Source organism: Anthonomus grandis, chromosome 5 (genome assembly GCF_022605725.1).
Source record: "Anthonomus grandis grandis chromosome 5, icAntGran1.3, whole genome shotgun sequence".
NCBI lineage: Eukaryota > Metazoa > Arthropoda > Insecta > Coleoptera > Curculionidae > Anthonomus > Anthonomus grandis.
Genome location: NC_065550.1, coordinates 12,695,528 through 12,718,272, shown reverse-complemented (window position 1 = coordinate 12,718,272; position 22,745 = coordinate 12,695,528). Strand labels below are relative to the sequence as shown.

The following is a 22,745-nucleotide window of genomic DNA, read 5'->3' as shown; positions in this document are numbered from 1 at the left end:
GTAAAATCTGAGCCATTAAGGCTCAGGATGAAATTTTGTAAGCACGATGATGTCATGACCGATATAGCAAATGCCATTAACCATGCTAGCGTTTATATACATAACATCAAGAAAACACGTTAAGGCATGCCATCCATCGCTAGGATAACAAGTCGCTTTAAGCACTCAAATATTTGTAATAAAATCGGCAGCAAATACAAAATTAATAACTACGTTTACAACGGGGGTACCAAATATTTAATACTTGGATCAAATGACGGCACGAGGACTATTTTTTCGGTGTAAACGGCAGCGCACTAAAATTTGATACGCGAATTTGATGCTTCCCAAACAGGGTAGACTGAATTTAGTTTTTTTCGGTGTAAACACCTAGGACCTATTTTGAAGTACCAAAATGACAAGTTTGACATTTTATTGGATGATGAAAATACAGAAGACAAGCCTTGAAAAAGAAAATATTAGTTTATTTTTATTATCTTTAAGCAATAAGACTTTTAAAAATTTGTAGGTTATGTCCTATAAATCTTCGTATAAACTCACTTCAACTGACATTTTGATCCTAGATATAATCCTGGACTAATTTAACCCTTAAAATCAATCCTTGTAAACAGAGCTGTACTAAATAAAAATAGCCTATCATGTGATCCATGGACCTAATAGATCCGCGCGTTGTAAACGTAGTTTAAAAAAGGCAACAAAATATAATCCAAGGATGAAAATTTGGGACGTTCCTCTCGGTAGTCTGGATACTCCTAAGCAAATTATAAATAACATAATAAACTGAAATAAAATATGTTTGTAAATTATTTAATGGACTGTACTTTGATTTTTTTTAGAGATATAAAATTTATAAGTAGCACGACCATACAATTCCAAATTAAAAAAAAGGCACTTACAGTGTGTTTTTTGGATGGTGTTTTAGGGATTAGACTTAAAAAACTTTTTAAATATTGATTTATCAAGGCAAAAACTAAAAGGATCAATATTAGAAATCCCCCAGACAATCAAACGATTCCAAATTTTCATTTTCAGTTAACCCTTATGAAAAAATTGTGAAAAAGATCCTAGTAGATTCAGGAACCGAATTCAAAAACAAAGAAGTTGAAGATTTCTCCTTAAAAAAAGTTCAAGTTCAATATAAAAACTCCTGCTGGACCAAAGGGGGACAAGTGTTTGTTGTGCATAAAAGTGTTAAAGTGCTAATAAATTCTGAAGACAAACTGGGTGAACTTACGAGGAAGAACGACAACAATCAGGACCCGAGTAATTCCTAATGTAAGTGTTTTTATTTTTAACTTGGGTTCAAAATCTAAATGTGTTGAATTGATCAAAGAAAGTTAACGACTTGAAAATGCTGTTTTTTTTCCGGTTTATTGTGATTTTCTTTTTTTGGTTTTTGTTTTAATTTTTTTTCAGTTCATGTATCTTGCATTTTTTATGTTGTTTATATCACGAAACTCCATATTATATTATTTTCCTTTCAAAATGCTTTTTAATGTGTATCGTTTATTTTTTGGGTTATTAGTTATTTAGTTTGTAGTATTAAGATTCTCAATCTTCGGTATTTGAGTAATTGGGTCTATACAGATGTGAAGGACAAGGCCTATATTGTATATCTTTTTTTCTCTTACTCTATTAAAATTATAATAATATAATGATTAAAGCTTATTAACTTATGAACTTGTCTTTCATATCCAGTTTTTCTAATCACAGTTATGTGTATAAGTTTAGTGTGTATATTTATATAACACTGATTAAATATAATTATTTTCATCTTAAATTACAATTATAAATTAGTTTAGTTAAAAAATAACTTCTGGTTCTAGGTTACGACACAAGATCCAATGTGATCATTTCATTTATTAATTTTCTTTTTGATGTATTTAAATCTCAAGGATATAATCTTATATCTTGTGAATATTATTTAAATAGGCCAAAGTGCACCTATGCAATAATGTTTAGTCAAAGCATAGTGAGTGCTGCAGTTGTGATATGCGTTTTGTTTCAATTAAATTTATGTTTTTGAAGGTGGTAGACAATGGTACAGTGAAAACATCAAGTTTACACTTGATAACGGTTGGAGATACTTACCAACCGAAACGTCGTCTTACATTAAATAAATAAGACAATGCAAGTTCGACAAGATGTTTTCAATTAAATTTATGTTCTGAGAATGTATGGTTGATAGTTTGTATTAAATATTTGTTAGTTTTAGTGTCATGGCGAAGGGTGTGGGTGGATGTGCGTGTGTCAGGATATTTTTTATGGGGTGATGGCATTTAATACAGCAATACGAGCGGTTAATCAGCAAGATAATTTGATTAATTAAGATTATAAGAGGGTAGGTATGGATTTTACTGTTGCGCATTCTAATATTCTATCGATGAATACCGGATTTGACGAATTTTCAAATTATGTGTCTGATTACGACTTTGACATTTTGGGACTGTCAGAAACGTGGTTAACTCCTGAGCATGATAGCAGTAGCTTCGAAATTCCTGGATACAAACTTATTAGGAGGGATCGAGTAGGAAGGGGTGGAGGCGTAGGAATATACATTAAAAAAATATATAAAAATGAAAATATATATTTTAATGTAATTTCAGCTGATTTTGAATATGCTAGCATTAAACTTAATATAAATAAAAGATCAATTCTGTTTACAACTGTATATCGTCCGCCTTCATCTAATGTGGATCATTTTATTGATTGGTTAGAGAAAATATGTAGCTTATCCTTGCCATTTTACGATCAGGTTATCTTTGTTGGAGATATTAACATTGACTTTTTAAAACAACATTCACCGAGAAAAAAACTTGAGAGACTCTTAGAAATTTTTAACCTAAAACAGGTTATTACAGAACCTACTCGAATAAATTTTGCTGCAAATAGTTTTAGCCTCATTGATGTTATTATAACAAACCAATCATCAATCAAAAAAAATCAGGTTCAGTAAGTATTTCGCCAGACATTTCAGACCATAATATGGTATATACTGTTTTGGATTTTGCCAAGGGACGTGATACTGTTAAATACATCCAGTTTAGTAATTATAATAATATAAATCGCGATCAGTTTAACTTAGACGCAGAACAGCTACCATGGGATAATATATATTATACACAAGATATAGATTAAAAAATTGACATATTTAATAGGAATATATTATTTAATTTAATAAATAAACATGCTCCGCTATTATCCAAAAAGGTAAAAGAAAAACCGTTTACGCCGTGGATTACAAATAATATTAAATTTCTTATGAAAGAAAGAGATAAGGCTCATCGTAGATATTTGAAACAAAAAACTGAAGCACACCTCCAGTACTATAGGCAATTAAGGAATTTCACTAAGCATGCTGTTGCGAGGGAAAAAATCACCTATTTCAACACAATGTCACAAAAGCATGGAAGAGAATTTTGGAATGCTGCAAGAAAATTAAACTTTGGCTGTAAGAGGAATTCTGACTTACCAGACAAGTTTTTAAATGCAACTGCTCTAAGGAACTATTTTTCAGGTTTAAATACTACAGCTGATACAACTTCAAATGAAAAACTTAATTTTTATAAAGCTAATAGATATTTTAACACAAGGTCTTACCTAAATTTTACACAATTGGATGAGCCAACATTAATTAAAATCATTAAAACAATACACTGTAACGCAATAGGTGAAGACTCCATAGGCTTAAAAGATCTAGAAATGTGGCTACCATATCTTACAAAACCATTATTAAATATTTTAAATAGCTGCTTATTACAAAATTTTTATCCTACAATTTGGAAAAAAGCTATTTTGAAACCTCTAGCAAAGGTAGCTGAGCCAAAAGGGTTTAAAGACCTCGGACCCATTAGTATACTGCCTCTGGTATCTAAAATTTTAGAAAGGTTTGTGCACCAACAAATGAAGCTTTGTTGATTTTTACAATATCATCCCGGACTGCCAATCGGGTTTTAGAAAGAACTTTAGCACTACCACGAGTCTAGTACACCTTCTTAATAACTGTAGGCTAAATGAGGAAAAAAAGGAAATAACATGTCGTGGATTATTGGATTTTAGTAGAGCTTTCGATACTTTAAACCACGAAATGTTATTAGCAAAGCTTTATTATTTTGGTTTTTCGAATAACGCGATTGATTGCTTTAAGTCATATCTTAATAATAGAGCGAATTGCGTAGTAATCAACAAGGCTTCTACAACTAAAAAATCAAGTTATTATCCTGTATCTACCGGTGTTCCCCAGGGTTCTCTTTTGGGGCCGTTGCTTTTTTGATTGTATGTTGCAGATATGAAATCCTGCATAAAGTACTCAATGTTACAACAATATGCTGACGATTCCCAGCTATATACTTCATTTTCACGTGAAACTCTACCCATAATAGAAGAACAATTTAATAAGGATTTAGAAAATATAGATAACTTTTCCCGCGACCATAATTTGAAATTAAATTCGTCTAAAAATCATGTGTAATTTTTCTGGGTAGTGGAAAGAACGCCCTTAATGCAGCAACAACTTTAAATGCAAAAATTCGTAATGAGCAGCTACCAGTAGTACGAGAGGTCAAAAACTTAGGAGTATACATTGATAGCGGTATTTCATTTCAAACACATATAAAGAATAAGCTTAAAATTGCATACATGCGCTTAAGAAAACTTTACGGCTTAAAAAATCATTTACCTCCTAAAACTAAATATTTTTTATGTAACACACTTGTTTTATGCTTATTTGATTATTGTGATGTAGTATGTTCGGATTCATTGACTGAAGACTCCGCTTACTCAATACAAAAACTTCAGAATTGTTGTGTGCGTTTTTCTTACAAAATTCCATTTAGAAGTCACATTTCTCCTTATTTAAACAATAACTTTATTCTAAATATGAAAAATCGTAGAAAATATCACATGTATTCCTTCGTGTATAAAGTTATAAAAACTAGGGAGCCATTATATTTAGCTAACAATTTTACAAATTTTCTTCATGAGCATAACACTAGATTTATAAATTTATTTAGAATACCACAACATAGAACAGCAAATTTTCAAAAATCTTTTGTTTTTGTCGCCTCTAAACTTTGGAATAGACTTCCGGCTAATTGCAAAAGTTTTCCGTTTACTGCATTTAAAAAATATATTCGTAATAAACTGCCTGATTCTCAAAAAAACAATACTTAATCTACAATAAAAATTAAAAGAGCTGAGCCGCTCGATCTTCTATTGCTGTCTACTTATTATTGTTATAAATATTAATTAATTTACCTTTCCTGCATATCCAGAACCCCCGCCTGCTTCGCCTTACTTAAATACTTAAATATGATACTCAACACAAGTCTCGATTAATTAAGAAAATCTTTTTTTTACTTTTTACTATTAAGGTTTTTGAAGGGCTATGCCACACAGGTTCTATCTTATGATGAACCTGTGTAAACAGTTCTCTATAATCGAGGCATGGTCCTATTTATCATGTATTTGGTAGGTTGTACAACATATGTATATTATTATGCTACAATTTTGTATATGATTATTTATTTACCTTCATGATAAATAAATTTGTTTTGAATTTGAATTGAATTACATTTTACAACTTCGAACATACTTGGAAACAATACTCAAAGAGGCATTTAATAATTGGAGACTTCAACATAGACCTTTTACAACCCTTACAGTGCGCGGATTACAAAAATTTGTTAACACTAAATAATTTTCGGATTGACAATGTCGTTACTGATAAAAATGCCACAAGAGTTACAGCTAATACTAGGACAATTATAGATCACGTAATTATTACTGATAAGCATAGTAAATTAAATTGTTTAGTTAATGTCGAATATCGTTCTCTTTTTCAGATCACAGAATTTTATCAATTAATTTAGACTGTAAATTCAAGACCTATAAACCTAAGACTAAATATGAAAAAAAGGGAGTTAATTATAAAAAAAATGAAAACAAGTGATTCTCCGGATGATAAGACAACGCGATAAAGTTTATGAAAAAAAACTTCTAGACGTGGGTAATGTGGAGTTACATACAGAATTCAAAAAAATTAACAACGCTATAAACAATAAAATTAAAGTTTTAAAAAATCAACATTTTCGAAAGGAATGGGACAGAACAGGGAAAGATGTTAAAAAACAATGGAAATTTATTAATAATTTTTTTGGTAAGGGTCCTAACAAAGTTTATATTGATTCGTTAGAAACAGATGATGGAAAAATAACTAACATAAAGTAGCAAATAAATTGAATGCTCATTTTGCTCATGTAGGTTTGGGTATTTTAAAATAGAGTTGGAAAATGACGTTAGGTATTTAGCAAAAAACATTTCATTTCCTGAGATTGACTGTAATAATACTGCTTTTGTACAATTAACTGAATTCGAAGTAAATGAAATCATACTAACACTAAAGAAAAATTCTGCGGCAGGACATGATGGCATATCGGTATACGACATTGTCAATCTGAAAGAGAGTATTACTGGAGCTCTGGTAAGGTTAACAAATAATATTTTAATTACTGGAACCTTTCCAGAAGGACTAAAATTTCTCCAATCTTTAAGTCAGGTAAGTCTTCGATGAATAACTACAGACCAATTTTGGTGATAAGTGTTTTTTCTAAATTAGATTGAGATTGAGAAAATAATTAAAAAAAGGATGACGTCTTTTATTAATAAATATTTACTACTTGCTGATTACCAATATGGGTTTGTTGAGAATAGTAATACTCTTAAGGCAACAGTTGATTTTTTATATTACATATCGCGAGCATTGGATAAAAAGAATTAGTTGTGGCCGTATTTGTCGACTTGCAACAGGCATTTGATGTTGTGAGTAGCAATATTCTTTTAAATAAGCTCGAAAAAATTGGTGCAACTAATAGTTTTTTAAATGCCTTTAAAAGGTTAATTGCTCACAGAGGTTTTCCTTCAGATGTATACTCGGACAATGGTACAAATTTTATCGGAGCTAGCAACATTTTAAACTAAATCAAAGAGAATGTATTTTTTGGCATTTTATACCACCACGATATCCGCATCATGGAGGATTATCGGAGAGCGCTGTAAGGATTACAAAATATCATTTAAAGTGAGTTTTACAGAACACTAACTTATGAGAATTTCTATTTTTTGCTAGTTCAGATAGAAGCTATAGTGAATTCCCGTCCATTGACTCCACTCAGTGAAGATCCATCCGACCTCGAAATTTTGACACCTGGACATCACCAAATCTACTGAATGATAAACGATCTTTAAGTTGTCCTTACAAGCAATTGAGAGCACTATTCGAACAATTTTGGAAAAATTGGTCTATCAATTATTTACATACCCTACAAGAACGTCGGAAGTAGCAAACTGCAAATGACAGTTACAAAATCAGTCAGTGTTTCCTGTTACATGATGATTCTGCTCCGTTGGTATGAAAGATTGGAAAAATAGTAGATGTACATCCTGGTGCTGACGGACGTATCAGAGTGGTTACCGTTAAGGTGAAAAATGCGACTTTTACACGTTCAATTACTAAAATCAGTGTATTACCAATTTATGACGATAAGTGATTTGTTGATGTGCTTGTACATTTAAATTGCATTTTATTAGTTTTTAGTAAATTATATTAATTTGTCCTATTTAGCATTTACTTAGTAATTTCTATTTGACATTTAACAGCTGATTTAGGCAAATTAAATTCATTTAATTTTACTATCTTAATTTTACTTTATTTAGTCATTAGTTTTAAGTTATTCTTTTGTTTTTTCTGGAAACTATGAAGTTTCAAAGGAGGCCGCTATGTTGCGTTTTCTTATTTTTATTTATAATGACCGTTTCACTTCTAATATTCTTGGTGACAACGTCGCATATAATGTGTTGCGCCATTATTACGCCTTGACATGCCAGACAAGAAGCATGTAATTATTAATTATTATTTTTTTATACTTTTTTATAGTATTTTGTATCTTTGAGTTTAGTAAGTAGAAGTAATTAATAAACAAACTGTACACAAATTCAACAGGGTGCATACAATTTACCGATCATCATCATTTTGAACTACTAGCAATATTAAACTACAGGGAAACGGAAAGCTCTAAACTAATGTGTCAGCAACGTAATCCCCAATATCTAAATTATTAAATATTTAAATTGTACCCAAAGAGTTTTACAAATTACAAAAATAAATTATATGCAAATAATATTCTATGCTGTGTACTGTTAGGCGAGGTGAGGAAGACAGGAACACACAACCCAAGGAGGTTATATGGGCTTCGGCTATGTATCCATCTTACCAACTAGCCTCAATCAACAATAACAACGAATTCCCTAACAGTTATGAATGATTTAAAAATAAAAAAAATTATTATCTCCGGTGTTCCAAGGACCCTGGATAAGTCAGTTACAAGCTCTAAATATTCAGATTTCAGACAATGGGGATGAGGGCCCTATTGAGCTTTTGTTGGGAGACGATGTATTTGGGAGATTGTTGACATGAGGACGCCGTGACCTGGCATGTGGATTATTTGTACTAGAAACTACAATTGGATGGCCACTGATGGAAAAAATTCCAGCTTATAAGATGAATCACCATAATAGTGCTGTAACCGCCACTGTACGTAAATTGAAAAATGTTGGTAATTTTAAGGAATATTTTAAACTTTTTAAAGAGTGGCAGAATAATGGCATTCTAGAAAGAGTAACTGATAAGGATCATGCTCAGCGAGAAAGAGGCCATTTTCTACCTCACGGACCTGTGATAAAGACTGAGAGCACCAAAATTAGACCTGTGTTCGACGAGTCGGCTCGGGACAAGAATGGGCCATCCCTGAATTACTGCTTGGAAAAGGGGCCAACTTTAATTGAACTTATTCCTTCGATTTTATTAAGAAAGAAAGAAAGAAAGAAAATGTGCTATATTACGTAAGAATAATCTTGTGTACAAGCATCCTACAATCTAAAAAAACAAAACACAAATACAATTTTAAAAATTGACAAAACAATGAACAAAATTAAACACAAGAAGACAAAACTTTTTGACCATACTTAAATTAAAAATAACTAAATAAAACAATCAATTACTAAATAAAGGTAAACTTGTTGACAAAACTAGAGAAGAAAAAAGGAAAAAAAGAAAACTTTCCAACATGTCCAAGGTTAAAACCTATCATTAAAAAAGTCATCCAGGTTATAATATGCCTTAGCCAATAAAAGCGACTTTAATTCTCTTTTAAATTTCTTAACATCCGATATATGTCTAACACACAGAGGAACATGATTGTAAATTTTTTTACTTATGTAAATTAATGAGTTTTTGGTAAGAGAAGACGTAGGAATAGGTAGGGGAACATCATTTACACGACGAGTCAAATGGCCAGTGTCAGTGGGTAGTTTGGGAATTTTGTGAATAAGAGCAGCTGTTTCTAAGATAAAGAGTGAAAAAAGAGTTAGGATTTCTCAGAAATGAAGAGGGGTTTGCAAGATTCTCTTAACTTAGCAGAACACAGGTATCTAACTGCTTTTTTTTGAATAACAAAGATAATGTTAAGTAGCCCCTTATTGGTTAAACCCCAAAAAGGCAAGCCATACCGAATATGAGATTCAATAAGTGAAAAGTACACTGAACGTGCAACCACCCCTCCCAGCTCTTGTTTTGCCATTCTTACTGCGAAACATCCAGAAGATAATTTCCCAGCTAAATGTAAAATATGATCTTCAAACCGAAGGCGACCATCAATGGTAATTCCTAGGAACTTGCAGCACTCTTTATTCTGCAAGAGGGAATTTTCGTCAAACATCAGACCCTGAACATCGCACTTAAACCCCATAATAGACGTCTTTCTTACATTAAACACGAGCCTGTTGGAAGCACACCACCCTGATAAAATCTGAAGGTCTTCAAGGATACAAGTCTTAATATAGTCAGAATTTTTATGGCTCCATAGTATGGTGGTATCATCAGCAAACTGAACCACCTTGCCCTGCAGTTTCAATGAACTCAAGTCATCCACATACAGTAAAAATAACAGTGGTCCCAACACTGAACCCTGGGGAACGCCGCATTTTAGGGATCTAGAAGCAGACAAACGCCCAGACACTGAAACCTTCTGAGTACGATTTGATAGATAGGACTCAAGCCATCGCAATGTTACGCCTCTAAAACCATATTTATCGAGTTTAGATAACAGTATTCCATTATCCACACAGTCAAATGCTTTGGATAGATCACAAAACACTGCCGCCGATGACTCTCCAGAATTCAAGGACACATAGACGCTCTCCAAAAAGCTAAAAACAGCATCATGAGTCCCTTTACCGGCTTGAAATCCAAACTGATTTGCAGACAAAATGCCATTATGATGTAAAAAGGACAAAATTCTGCTTTTTGCAAGTTTTTCAACTATCTTAGAGAGGGTAGACAAAATAGAAATGGGACGGAAATTACAAAGCTGATCCAACTCTCCACCCTTATGAAGAGGGATAACCACTGCCTCTTTTAAACATGAAGGAAAAATGCCATTATGTAAAGAATTGTTTTATGGCAGAAACTAAAGCATTTAAGGCTGAATCAGGCAAAAAGAGTAACAACCTCGAAGATATCCCATCAGCTCCAGATGATTTATGGTTTTTTAGGCGTTTGATTTCATTTTTTACTTCGGTAAGTTCGACAGGATGAAAGAAAAATGAATGCTCAACCGACACTTGTTGAAGATAGTGTAAGGGATCAATGTTACTACGAATGCCCTTGAGCAAGATATTAGGTATATCACAATAATAGTCGTTTAAAATGTCAGGTCTTAACTCCGGTTCCGATACTTTTCTATGGCAATGTCTAAAATCATTAATAATCGACCAACACTCTCTTTGCCTATTTGATGACATATTTAAGCGATCCCTATAATAATTAGATTTTGCTGCTTTAATTGTCTTTCTGTACAGACTACGGTATTTCTGATGATATACAAGGATATTTTCATTTGTGGTATATTTGCACAATTTAGTCAAAAAACGGAGGTTTTTAGCAGAAATTCCAAGGCCTCTTGTAACCCATGGTTTTCGTTTCTTAGTTTTAAGCCTCATTTTAGGAAAGCACTGATTGATCTTATCACACAGAACTTGAAAAAATAAAGTAAGTGGGTCAGAAGCCGTTTCAAGTGCATTCCAATTTACCGAAGCTGTAGCAGCAGAAAAGCATTGAAATTTCTCCTGCTGAAAATTCTTCCCATATAATGAGATGAAGATGATACAGTATTATATGGTATTTTAGCAAGAATAGCTTCATGGTCGGAAATACCAGATGGGAGTACTGTGCATAAAACGTCATCAAAATTTGTACAGAAATAGTCAATTGTAGTTCCAGATAAAGAAGTTATTCGTGTGGGAGAAAGAACGTGCATTTTCAAGTCGTAAGAATTTAAAATACTTAAAAGAGAAGTACGTGGCAAGGTTTCATCAGTGTAGTTGATATTAAAGTCACCAGCCAATATAACCTTAGAGTGTAGGGACAACTGGGATAAAATAGAATCAAGTTTGTCCAGAAACATAGCAATATCTCCTGTAGGTGGCCTATAAACACAAAGAATATATAAATTAAAACGCTTACAAAAAGAAAGAGAGAATTAAAAAACTTTCTCTAACAGAAGATTATCATACTTATCAATATTACAAAAAATCGTTTTAATTGTTTGCTTAGCCAAGATCATGGTTCCTCCATGTATAGATTGTTGTTGACGACAAAAATTTGATATAGGAAGATAATCAGATATTAAAAAACATTCACTAGGCCTCAACCAGTGCTCAGTCAGAAGTACAATATCAGGAAAATTACATGTGTCCAGCAAAAGAAGAAGCTCATCCATCTTGTTTCTTAGGGATTGTATATTAAGAATAAAGATACTTAAGTTTTACGAAGAGCTAATTTCAATTTTACTAGTAGAATATGAACATGAATGAGATTCAACTTTCGTGGACATGTCTATAAAAAAGAAGAATCCAATTCACGACCAGTAACTAGTTCAGACTCATTAATTTGATGATTCAAAGACAATTTATTCGATGAAATATTAATTTTAAAATATTTGAAAATATGTGCATGTAATAATGATGCCAAGTCTGAACCAAAGTTACTGGCGTGATTAGACTCCAAAATCCCACACAGATTAATATTATTCTCATGAAAAGTACGATAAAGGGCCTTATTACTATTATAGATAACATTATGGTTTAAATAAGTATAAGGGCTTGTCATCACTAAAGTGTTTGTATCAACATGATTTTGAATTAAATTTTTTAAAACATCAGATGAAGAACAAATTCCATTTAACATTACTATTAAAAAATCTTCTTTCGTAAAGTCCTTAACTAAATTTGATGCTGTCCTAATCACCTCACTGCTTGAACTGCCCGGCTTCAGGAAACACTGGACCTTGTAGTAAGCTTCAAACTTTAAACGTAAATGTTTTAGAAACACTCTGCTACAATTTCCACCAACAAAGAGAAGCCGAGGTCGACTATCGTCAGGTGTATTTGGCCTAGTTGGTAGCTGTGTTGGAGAATTAATAACAACAGATTTGGATATCTGTAACTGTTCCTTCAATGCACAAATGTCGGAATAACAGGTATCTTTTTCAACCTCCAACACCTTTACGGAGTCTAACATCTTCTTATTTAAATTAGTTAAGTCGTTTACGTCTTTTTGTAGCAAGTTTATTTCAGTCTTATAGGTTGAAGACTCATTTTCTAATGTTTTTATCGTTACTATTAAATTTTTATTTAGGATATTTAGCTCGCTTATTTGTAAATTGAACTTAAGACTTGCTCTTTCACTCACTTCCAGTAATGCCAACAATTCACCTTCTTTAATTTTTAAGTTTTCCAATTCAACTTTAAGCTCTTCATTCCGTTTATGCAGATTTTCCAGGGATGAGGAAAACTTCTTTTCGGCCTCCGACACTTCATCTTCAAAAACCATGCTGTTTCTTCTCATTCTCTCTATATGCTATCCTTCTCTTTCAATTCTGTCAACAAATCATAAATCTTTTGCTCAATAATTTTTCCTTCCTGATCTCTTTCATTAAAATCATCTTGACATCTTTGTAAGCATAAAATCCTATAGCCTCCCAGTTTTATGGCATCAAAATTTCTTTCCAGACAACTTGGGTGGAATATTGAAATACAAGAGATGCAGCAATAATTTGGAAAATCCCTCTTCTGACAGCATTTGAAACTGCGGTTCATTTTAGATTATAAGGCAATGTTATTAAATTGAAATAAATATTAAAACAGGAACTGCAAGTAAACAGTAACTTGAACTTGAACCCAAAGCAGGAAACAAACGTACAACAAAACACACAATTGCACGTCCTACGGTTAATGTTCAATTATTTCAAGTTAAGGTCAATGGTAGCCAGATAATTTAAATTTAGTCAAAACAGGAACTGATTATAAAACAAAAACATTTACTGACGCAGGAACTTAACTAGTTTTTTTGGAAACACTTGTACCGCGAAAATATACCACGTTAATGTAAACACGCAACACTAGATCAAAACAATTTAAATTAAATCAAAACAAATCAAAACAAAACAAAACTGAGCACCGGCGCCTCCTACGAGTATAGACGTCTACTCTGTACGACTGCTAAACCGATACTGAAGGTTCAGAGAGAACAAGGTGGCAGTAATTTCTGATATTAGGAAAGCCTTTTTACAGATAGGTGTACATGAAAGGGATCAAGAATACCTTAAATTCTTGTGGCTTGACGCTCAAGGTCAGGAGATTGTCTTTAAACACAAACGTGTGGTTTTTGGTCTTAATAGTAGTTCTTTTCTTCTTGCTGCTACTCTGGACTATCACTTGTCACATGTCTTCTAGATCATTCCAAATCCAATGCTGTTTATTCTAAATATACCATAGAACGCCTCAAACGAAGTTTTTATGTAGACAATTGTGTGACGAGCTTGCCAGATGACAAGGCTGCTACTAAATTTAGTCAAGAATCCTCAGTGCTCATGGCAAAAGGTCAGTTTGACCTTAGAGAGTGGGAGCGTTCCCATTCTGTTGAATCCTGTGATGAAAATGAGCAACCCTGTCTTGTTCTTAGTCTTAATTGGATGGCACAGACGTTATTGTCATTAATGGAAATTTTTTAAGTTGTATGGATATTGAAGACAAGGTAATTATAAAACGAGTGATCGTCTCATTAACTCAGCAAGTCTTCGACCCTATTGAATTTTTGTGACCGATTGTTTTGATATTTAAAATAATGTTACAAAGGTTATGGAAAAAAAACCTTACCTGGGATCAACCCGTTGATGAGGGAGTGGCCAGATCATTTATATTATGGATTAAAGCCTTACCTTGTGTTTCAGACAAGATTCCACGCTGGATAATAATTTATAGCGATGCTGCTGTTAAAGTTAGTTAGTGCATACATTTTGCGATGCTTTGCAGATGCTTATGCCTGTGTAGTATTTGTACGGATTATAAGGTACGGAAATGTATCTGTTTTCCTACTTGCTGTAAAATCTAGGCATGCTCCTTTGAAGAAATCTGACTCGAAGATGACCATACCACGGTTAGAGTTGTTAGATGCTACAATTGGGGCAAGACTTTATACCGTTGTAGTCGAGAATTTAAGCCAGAAATATAGATATTTTATCTGGAGCGACTCTTCCACTGTTATATCCTGGATCCAAAGAAAAGAGGAGTGGGAAGTGTTCGTATGGAATCGAGTAGTCGAGATTCGAAGTTTGACTTCCAGTGAAGATTGGCACTATTTACCTGGTATCCTAAGCCCTGCAGATCTACCCTCCAGAGGATGTTCTCCCAGGCAGCTCCTGGATTCGAAATGGTGGGAGGGAGCGTCATGCTTGTATGCGTCAGAAGAAAATTGACTATCGGAAAATGCACCTTGTGATGAAGAGGAGGTGTACGCTGAGCGTAAAATGATGTTGAATGATTGTTCCATTTCCTTTATAATATCATACTCTTGTAAAAGACGAGAAGGTGATCTGTCCTTCAAAACAAATTTCAGCAGAGAACTTTGCTTTCAAGCTAGTACAAAAAGAGACTTTTACTGGACCTGATGACCCAAGAATAGCTAGTGTTGGTCCCTTTGTTGACAAGGAAGGTCTTATTCGATTAAAATCTCGCGTCTCCAGAGACAGATGAATAGGCTTGAGGGAGATATAATAGAGACACTGAAGACTATAGATTTCCTATCATTTTACCAGCGAAGCATTCATTCATACAGCATTTGATTATGGACATACATGTCAAATCCTGTAATGTCAGTACGCAGGGATTGTTAAGTCTACTAAGAGAGAAATACTGGATACTAGGTGAAAGAAGATCAGTTAGGTCGGTTATCATCAAATGTGTACGTTGCAAAAGATATGACTCCAAACCAGTGGAGGTAGAAACCCCTCTCCTTCCTAATGATCGAGTTCGAGACGCCATAGCTTTTGAAATAACAGGTGTAGATATTGCGGGACCCCTGTTTTCGAAAAGTGGACAAAAAGCGTGGATATGCTTACTTACATACGCTGTTTCTCGAGGAGTTCATTTGGAACTTTGCACTTCTTTGTTTACGTCGTGTTTTCTCCAGGCGTTTCGACGTTTTATTACCCAACGTGGGAGATCCAAAATAGTGTATTCCGATAATGGCACAAACTTTGTCGGAGCAAAAACCTATTAGACTGGGACATTATTGTGCGAGAATCTTCTATTCAGAGAATTCGTTTGTATTTTAACCCCCCTACGGCTTCATGGTGGGGCGGTTTTTGGGAAAGACTTAAAGGTGTTCTAAAGAGACTACTTAGAAAGACATTGGGTCGCGCATCATTGCACTATGAAGGATTAACAACTGTGTTGTGCGAGTTTCAGTCGGTCATAAATGCAAGATCCCTGACCTCTCTGAAGACTCAAATGACCTCGTTGCCCTTTGCCCGGCGATGTTTTTACGAGACCAGTTCGAATAACCGGTTTACCTGATTGTGATGCGATAGAAAATACGTCGTTGTGTAAACGGTTGCGCAAAATCCAGCCGTTTCGTGAAAGTCTACGGAGTGGGTTTCGCGTCGAATATCTAGGACAATTAAAGCTTCTTCTTGAGAAGAAGGCTGATCTTAGTGTGAAAGTTGGAGATTTGGTCATAGTTGGTAATGATAATACTAAGAGATTGGAGTGGCCAGTTGCTCGAGTCGTGGAGACTTTACTTGGTAAAGACAGCAAGGTTCGTTTGGTTCGACTTGAAACTAGTCGAGGACAAATTTTAAGGCCTGTAGGACTGTACAAAGACTGTACCCTTTGGAGTGTTGCCGGATGCCAGAATCACCATCGAGGCGATGTTGATGATCACCATCCTAAACCAGAGAATAGCGACCAATGGGATCCAGATTGCGATATACAAGAAGTAATGATTAACGATGCTAACAATCCATCCAGTTCCAGTACCGAGATAATAATAGTAATAATTATGGTTTATTTATTCCCAAATATACATGCCTATAAATAAAATAATACACTATTCCGAATAAAAAGCTACATCAGCTTACCTCCAAAAAGAGGCAGCTGCTAGAGCAAAGGAAAAAATTATATAAAAAAAATACATGGCCGCAAAGCAGTGAGCAAGGACAGTAAAGAGAGAGAAGTGTTATATTCAATTTATCTGCACCAAAACCTTTACATTTTATATTAAGAATAATTTTATAAATTAATTCTTCATCAACAGGAGTGAATTGAAAACTCATGTTACGTAATAAGTTAGTTATAATATTTTAAAAGTTCAGCAAATCACATTTAGCATTTTTATTATTTTGTCCTATTTCAGTAAAATTTTTGTTTAATTGGTCAACATTTTTTAGGTGATCTGGAATTGTTTTATTTTTATTTTTAAGAACATTTCATTTTGTAAGCTCAGTCTTTTTCAGCGTCATTTCTTTTTCACATTACAATTCTTAAACTTGTGATTAAGATATGCTTTTTTTCAGCTCTTATACCACTTGTAAGATTAGATTTTTGTAGTAATTCCAATGTACAGAATCCTTAGTGCGCTCAAAGCGATTAAGTGCTTGATTACGAAGATTTTTCATCAATCTGATGTTATCGGTTATTCAGGGATTATACGACTTTTCTTACAATTTTTTATTCTTAACAATGCATGTGTATCAAAAATGCTTAATACTGTTGACGTTAAAAAATCTACTTTTGAATCAATGTTGTTAATCAGATAAATGGAATTCCAAGATACACTTTCGATGTCGGCCTGAAACTGAGCATAATCAATACGGTCTAGGGATCTAAACAAATATGAAGTATTGGGTGTTTCGGCATTAATTAGATTCAGATGGACATACAAGTAAGTAATCTGAAACATTAACATCTCGAGTGCCAACATCCTGTACAATGTTAGGATTGCAGCAGATCAAATCGATTAACGTAGAAGTTAAATGAGATACTCTTGTTGGTTCTGAAATCATCTGACTGAGACTAAAGGTATCCAAAATATTATTTAACTGAATAACCTGAGAAGCATCATTATCCAGCACATTTATGTTAAAATCACCAAAACATAAAATCTGGTTACCACCGGTATAAAAATTAATTAAGATATCCTCAAAGTAATTTAAAAATTCCTGACAGTTGGTTACAGGAGGTCTGTAAATATTTCCGATAATAATTGATTCACCCACTATCTCCACCTTTACCCATATATGTTCAATTATTGCCCGGCACTCACTTTTTAAGATAGAAAACTGAATTAGAAACATTAATAGAAGTACTTTCGTAAGTTACATTTGGATTAAGCCAGCTCTCTGTTATACCAAGTATATCATAATCATATTTAGAAATATGATCTTTAAATTGATTGAAGTTATTTAAAAGAGATCTAACATTAATATGAGCACAGTGCATAACACAAGAAGAATTTAGTAAAAGAAAAAGAAGGAAAAGGAAGGAAAGAAAAATAGAGAAAAATAAATAAATTATATAAAAGAAAAAACCTCTGTTCGTGTAAAGAAAAAAAACACCTAAACGTAGCAGCTGCCGCAAAGTTAATATTAACCTAAAATTCGTACAGGCAATTTTTTTTAAAATGCGATAAAAAATAAAATTTACATAAAAAAAAACAAAATACTTTCTCATAAAATATTAATCTACTTTACCAACATACCACCGTAAGTACTAGATTAAATCATACTGTTGTTATTATTATTTGTACCTTTTTATAATTAGAAATTAAAAAAAGGTACAAACGTTTAGTTCCTAAAAGCATCCAGTTCTTCCATATTATTGATTCGGTGAACAATATCACGAACTTTAACGTAAATAACCCCGTTAGTACACCAAGCACTTTTAGATGTATATTTGTCGGTAGCCGCTGTTAACAAGGACAGCCTAGTTTTAGTTAGGTCTTCACGCACTTGCACACCTGTAGATTTAAGGTTTTTTCTATTTTTTAAAACGGTCAACGTCATTGAAAAACCGCACGAGTAAAGTCGAAATTATACCCATTTGTAATGACGTCATTTTTGTTTATCTTTGTTTAGCATATTCCAAACAGCGGCGACAACAAACTTTTGAAAAAAATTGGTGTCTGATGATTATTCATCTTTTATATACTAGGTTATGTGAAATATCCGTCACTGTCAATCAAAAATATTGGTTTGTCAACTTGTTTTTGAAAGTTATTTCGAAAAGTGTTAAAAAGATAATTCCTAAAAAAAGATATAATAGGTAGAATGAACAATCGCAGCTGATGATTTTAAATATATTGGCTTTTTTTCAACTGGAAAAGGAACAAGTCCGAAACGGAATTGCACTTCAAATTGAGAATGTGATACAGCGAGCCGCAGATGCAACAAAATTGAGCACAACAGCGAAGAATGGGATATCAGATCAGCAGCCCGTATATCTTCCAAGCAAACGACAGCAAAAACCAAAATTACAACATATTTGAAACCTAGAATTCGGGACACAATTTATTCTATGTACGCCAGAAAAGAATATGTAATATTGGCAACAATAAGAGAAAAGTTCAGGGAAGAAATTGAATATTTAGAGTTTTCCATCGACTCCTTAAGAAGATGGATCAATAATCAATTTTTTGCCAAATCAAAATTTTGCCAAATATTGTTCATAAAAGAATCAATTTTTTAAGGGAGTATATCAAAAATAGAAATGTAGGTCCGGAAGGTTTTACTCCAGTTTTCATTGACGAGACGTGGATTTTTAGTAAGGGATCATTTCGTAGTAGCTGGCAAGATGACACCAAGCACACGGATTCAAGGAAAAACAGTGAAGGTAAAAATTATCTGGTTATCTTTTTAGATTTTTGTTTGAATAAAAACTATTGCCCGTGTAAGGGCCCTCTAACTTCATAATTTCATATGTTTCATAGTTTCATATAATTTCTCTCTAAGACAATATGAGGGAATTTAACTCCATACACTACTCGTATGTGCATGGAACATTACTTATTATTTATATTAAATTTATGTTCTGGAAGAATGATTTCAAAAAGAAGAGAATTGAATTATCTTTTATTTTTAAGGTCATCGTTATATCGTGGTCCACGCCGGAACCAAAGATGGCTTCATCAAGGGTGCAAATTTAATATTCAAGAGTGGATTAAAGACGGGAGATTATCATGACAATATGAACAGGAAAAACTTCGAAAACTGGTTTAAAACTCAGCTGGTTCCAAATCTTCCCCCAAAGTCATTTATAATCATGGACAATGCAAGTTACCATACTGGTTTATTAGAAGAAATCCCGAGAAAATCTTGGACAAAGCAGAGACTGACCGAATGGTTGAAGAAAAAGAATATTGGCTTTCCAGAAAAAGCCATGAAAGATAAAATATGGAGTATTGCACGCAGAAACTGCCCTAGTGAAAAAAAGTACTTCCTTGATGAATATGTTAAACCTTTAGGACACAAAATTTAGCTACTGCCACCATATCATTGCCAGTTTAATGCAATTGAAATGGTATGGTCGGAATGTAAACGAAAATATGATCAATATATTTCCAACTTTAAGGGGTACCTTCAGAAGTTCTGACTACATGGGAAAGGGTATTAAACGAAATTTCTATAGATCATTGGCAAAAATATGTTTTTCATACAGAAAAGGTAATTGAAAAGGCTTGGGAGGCATTACAAGTGTGTGATGCCTATGACATTCTGCCACTTGTGATTACGACTGACGAAGACGACGATGACGAAGACAATATCTCTGATTTCAGTTCTGACTCTGACAATACTGACGAGATTGATTAAGCTTTTTTGTTCTAGCAAATTTTATTTTATGATCGTCGTTTAAGTATTCAATCATATCGTTGCAATTTCATTAACTTGGTAATGCAATATGGCGTGTTTTTTTTGAGTTTGTATGTTTTATTTTTTGGAATGGTATTTTCATTTTAATGTGTTAACATATTCCTTGAAGCAGCATTTTTTTCATGAACAAGTAAATTAAATTGTCAGTATTTAAATTTTTCCCAGTAAGTTAAAATAATTTTATACCATTATTCACAATTTTTGTAAGCTCGGTTTTGTTACGTCTACTGCTCGTGCCGAATTCTACTTTTCAAATATGTTGTAGATTTGGTTTTTGCGGTCTTTTGCTTGGAAAATATATGAACAGCGTAATCCTGATCTGATTTTATCCCATTCTTCTTTATATTTGCGATCGTTGTTGTGCTCAATTTTGTTGCATCTGCGGCTCGCTCAATGCAATTCCGTTTCGGACTTGTTGTTTATGTCCCATATTAATTTCTGAAGGCGATGGTAAAGTTTCTAACCTAATATTGATTGGCAAAAATATCTACGCCATACGTTTTTTCTCACCTGGATGACGTAACTACAAATGGGTATAATTTCGACTTTACTGCTGGTGGCTTACCGGACGGCTTTTTTGATGGTATTCTATGGCATTTTTTATCTGCGCAGGATTTAGGTTTACATTCATCTGTTTAAAAACATTTTGAATCTTTGATCGCAGATTTTCATTATTTTCAGCCGGTATTCCAAAAATTCTGACGTTGTAATTCCTTGACGTTTGCTTCTCATCGTCCAGTGCATTTGCCATTTTTTGATTATCAAATTTTAGTTTAGTTACCTTCAGCTGAAGATCCGATATGCACTGCTCCTGCTCCTTAAATTTATTAGCGTACTTTTTCTCAATAATTTGGGCTACCTTTTCCGCAATATTTTGTAGAAATCGATCGGTAAAGATTCCTTTGATTTTTTCAATGTCATTTTCTGATAAAACCATATCGATTTTTAGACTACTGGGTATTAATACTAATAAACACACGTCACACAGTAGATCCAAGAACCAACAAGAAGTAAGTCGTTTTTCAAGATACAAACAACTTGTCAACACTTACTAGCACAAAATATACATATTTTAAGATAAAATAGATTTAATTTTGTTAATAAACTTTAGAAAATAGTAAAAAATTATCGCAGCTACTAAAACGTGTGTTTACTCACAAAGCGCCATCTATATCATGAACATCGAGGGTTCTCAAGTTGACAGCATTAGTGCGGGAGTTATCCGAGTGCCAAAAGTCAATAGAGTGAATGTAACCAGTTCGGGTCGAATAGTGAGAAAACCATTGGGATTCGATCTTTGATTTATGCATCGCTTCGCGTGCAGTATTTAAGTTTTGCCTGTTAGTTATATTAATTGATTATTTCTGTAATGTCACTTTTGTTTCGTGAGAATTTTCTTTTATTTTTTTTGTAAAATTTCTCAGGTGGGATAATGTCAGAGACACCGGTTATTTAATAATTTTATATTTAATTTGTTACGGGAGAAACAGAAGTAAAAAAAATAAACTATAAGTTATAAACTATTATAAACTATAAACTATATTATAGTCAATCAGTGTTTGTTTGAGAAGAGGGGATATAATCGAACTATTTTGAGACGGCCGCCGCCCGTATTAGTATGATATGAGAGTCGTAGCCGAGTCGTCGGGGATTGGGGATTGCGCGTGACGTTACCTAGCAAGCACTCGTGAAATGGTTCGTTTTGAGCTTATATTTTTCGAAGAACTGTTTTAAACGAGAATTTTATCATTTTTTTTGCTCAGGATTACTAGTATAGTGTTATTTGTGGTTAAATTGGTTCACCTCTGTAGATAGGTTGACACCTTAAGGAACTTTAATATTCTTTAATAATTAATTAATGTAACTAAGAAAAAAATATATCGGTACTATTTAAAGAAAAGAAATATTTTTATAACTCACCTTGTCTTCAGTATTTGATTCTTTGTTTTTTACTTCTTCGCCAACTTGCTCAGCCGCAACCCGAACAGGGTTTTCAGCTTTTGCTTTATTCTGCTGCTTTAAATGAACATTAAATTCGTGCGTTTTACGAATGGCTGATGTTCTAAACTTCTGGTCGCAAAAATGACATGTATGTGGTCTCGCCCCTGTAAAATTGATAATTATGGTTTTAGTTTTATTCTACACTTATACGTTTAAAATTATAAAGAGTACCTGTATGCAAAAGCATATGAACTTTCAGGCTAGATTTCGTAGTAAATACGGAATTACAGACATCACAAGAAATCTTGGTAGTACTAACAATATCGTGAGTATTCATATGAGAGAACAATGTTGACTTCAGAGAGAATTTTTTGTGGCAGGTTTGACATTCGAATGGTTTTTCGCCAGTATGGGTTCTTATGTGGCGTTTCTGAAAATATTATTCAAAAAAATGTACAGTGTATCTGGATTACGATGTGGGCTAAT

At 33.4% G+C, this 22,745-nt stretch overlaps 1 protein-coding gene across 1 annotated transcript in view; it reads right to left on the bottom strand.

Annotated features, from left to right (window-relative positions):
• Positions 1 to 22,745, bottom strand: part of LOC126736933 (zinc finger protein 236-like) — an 81,338-nt gene that overhangs the window by 8,898 nt on the left and 49,695 nt on the right. Inside the window, exons 18-19 of the mRNA XM_050441587.1 lie at positions 22,491 to 22,689; positions 22,239 to 22,423 (exon numbers count right to left, since the gene is read on the bottom strand). Coding sequence (XP_050297544.1) covers positions 22,239 to 22,423; positions 22,491 to 22,689 — 384 coding nt within the window. The remainder of the gene's footprint in view (positions 1 to 22,238; positions 22,424 to 22,490; positions 22,690 to 22,745) is intronic.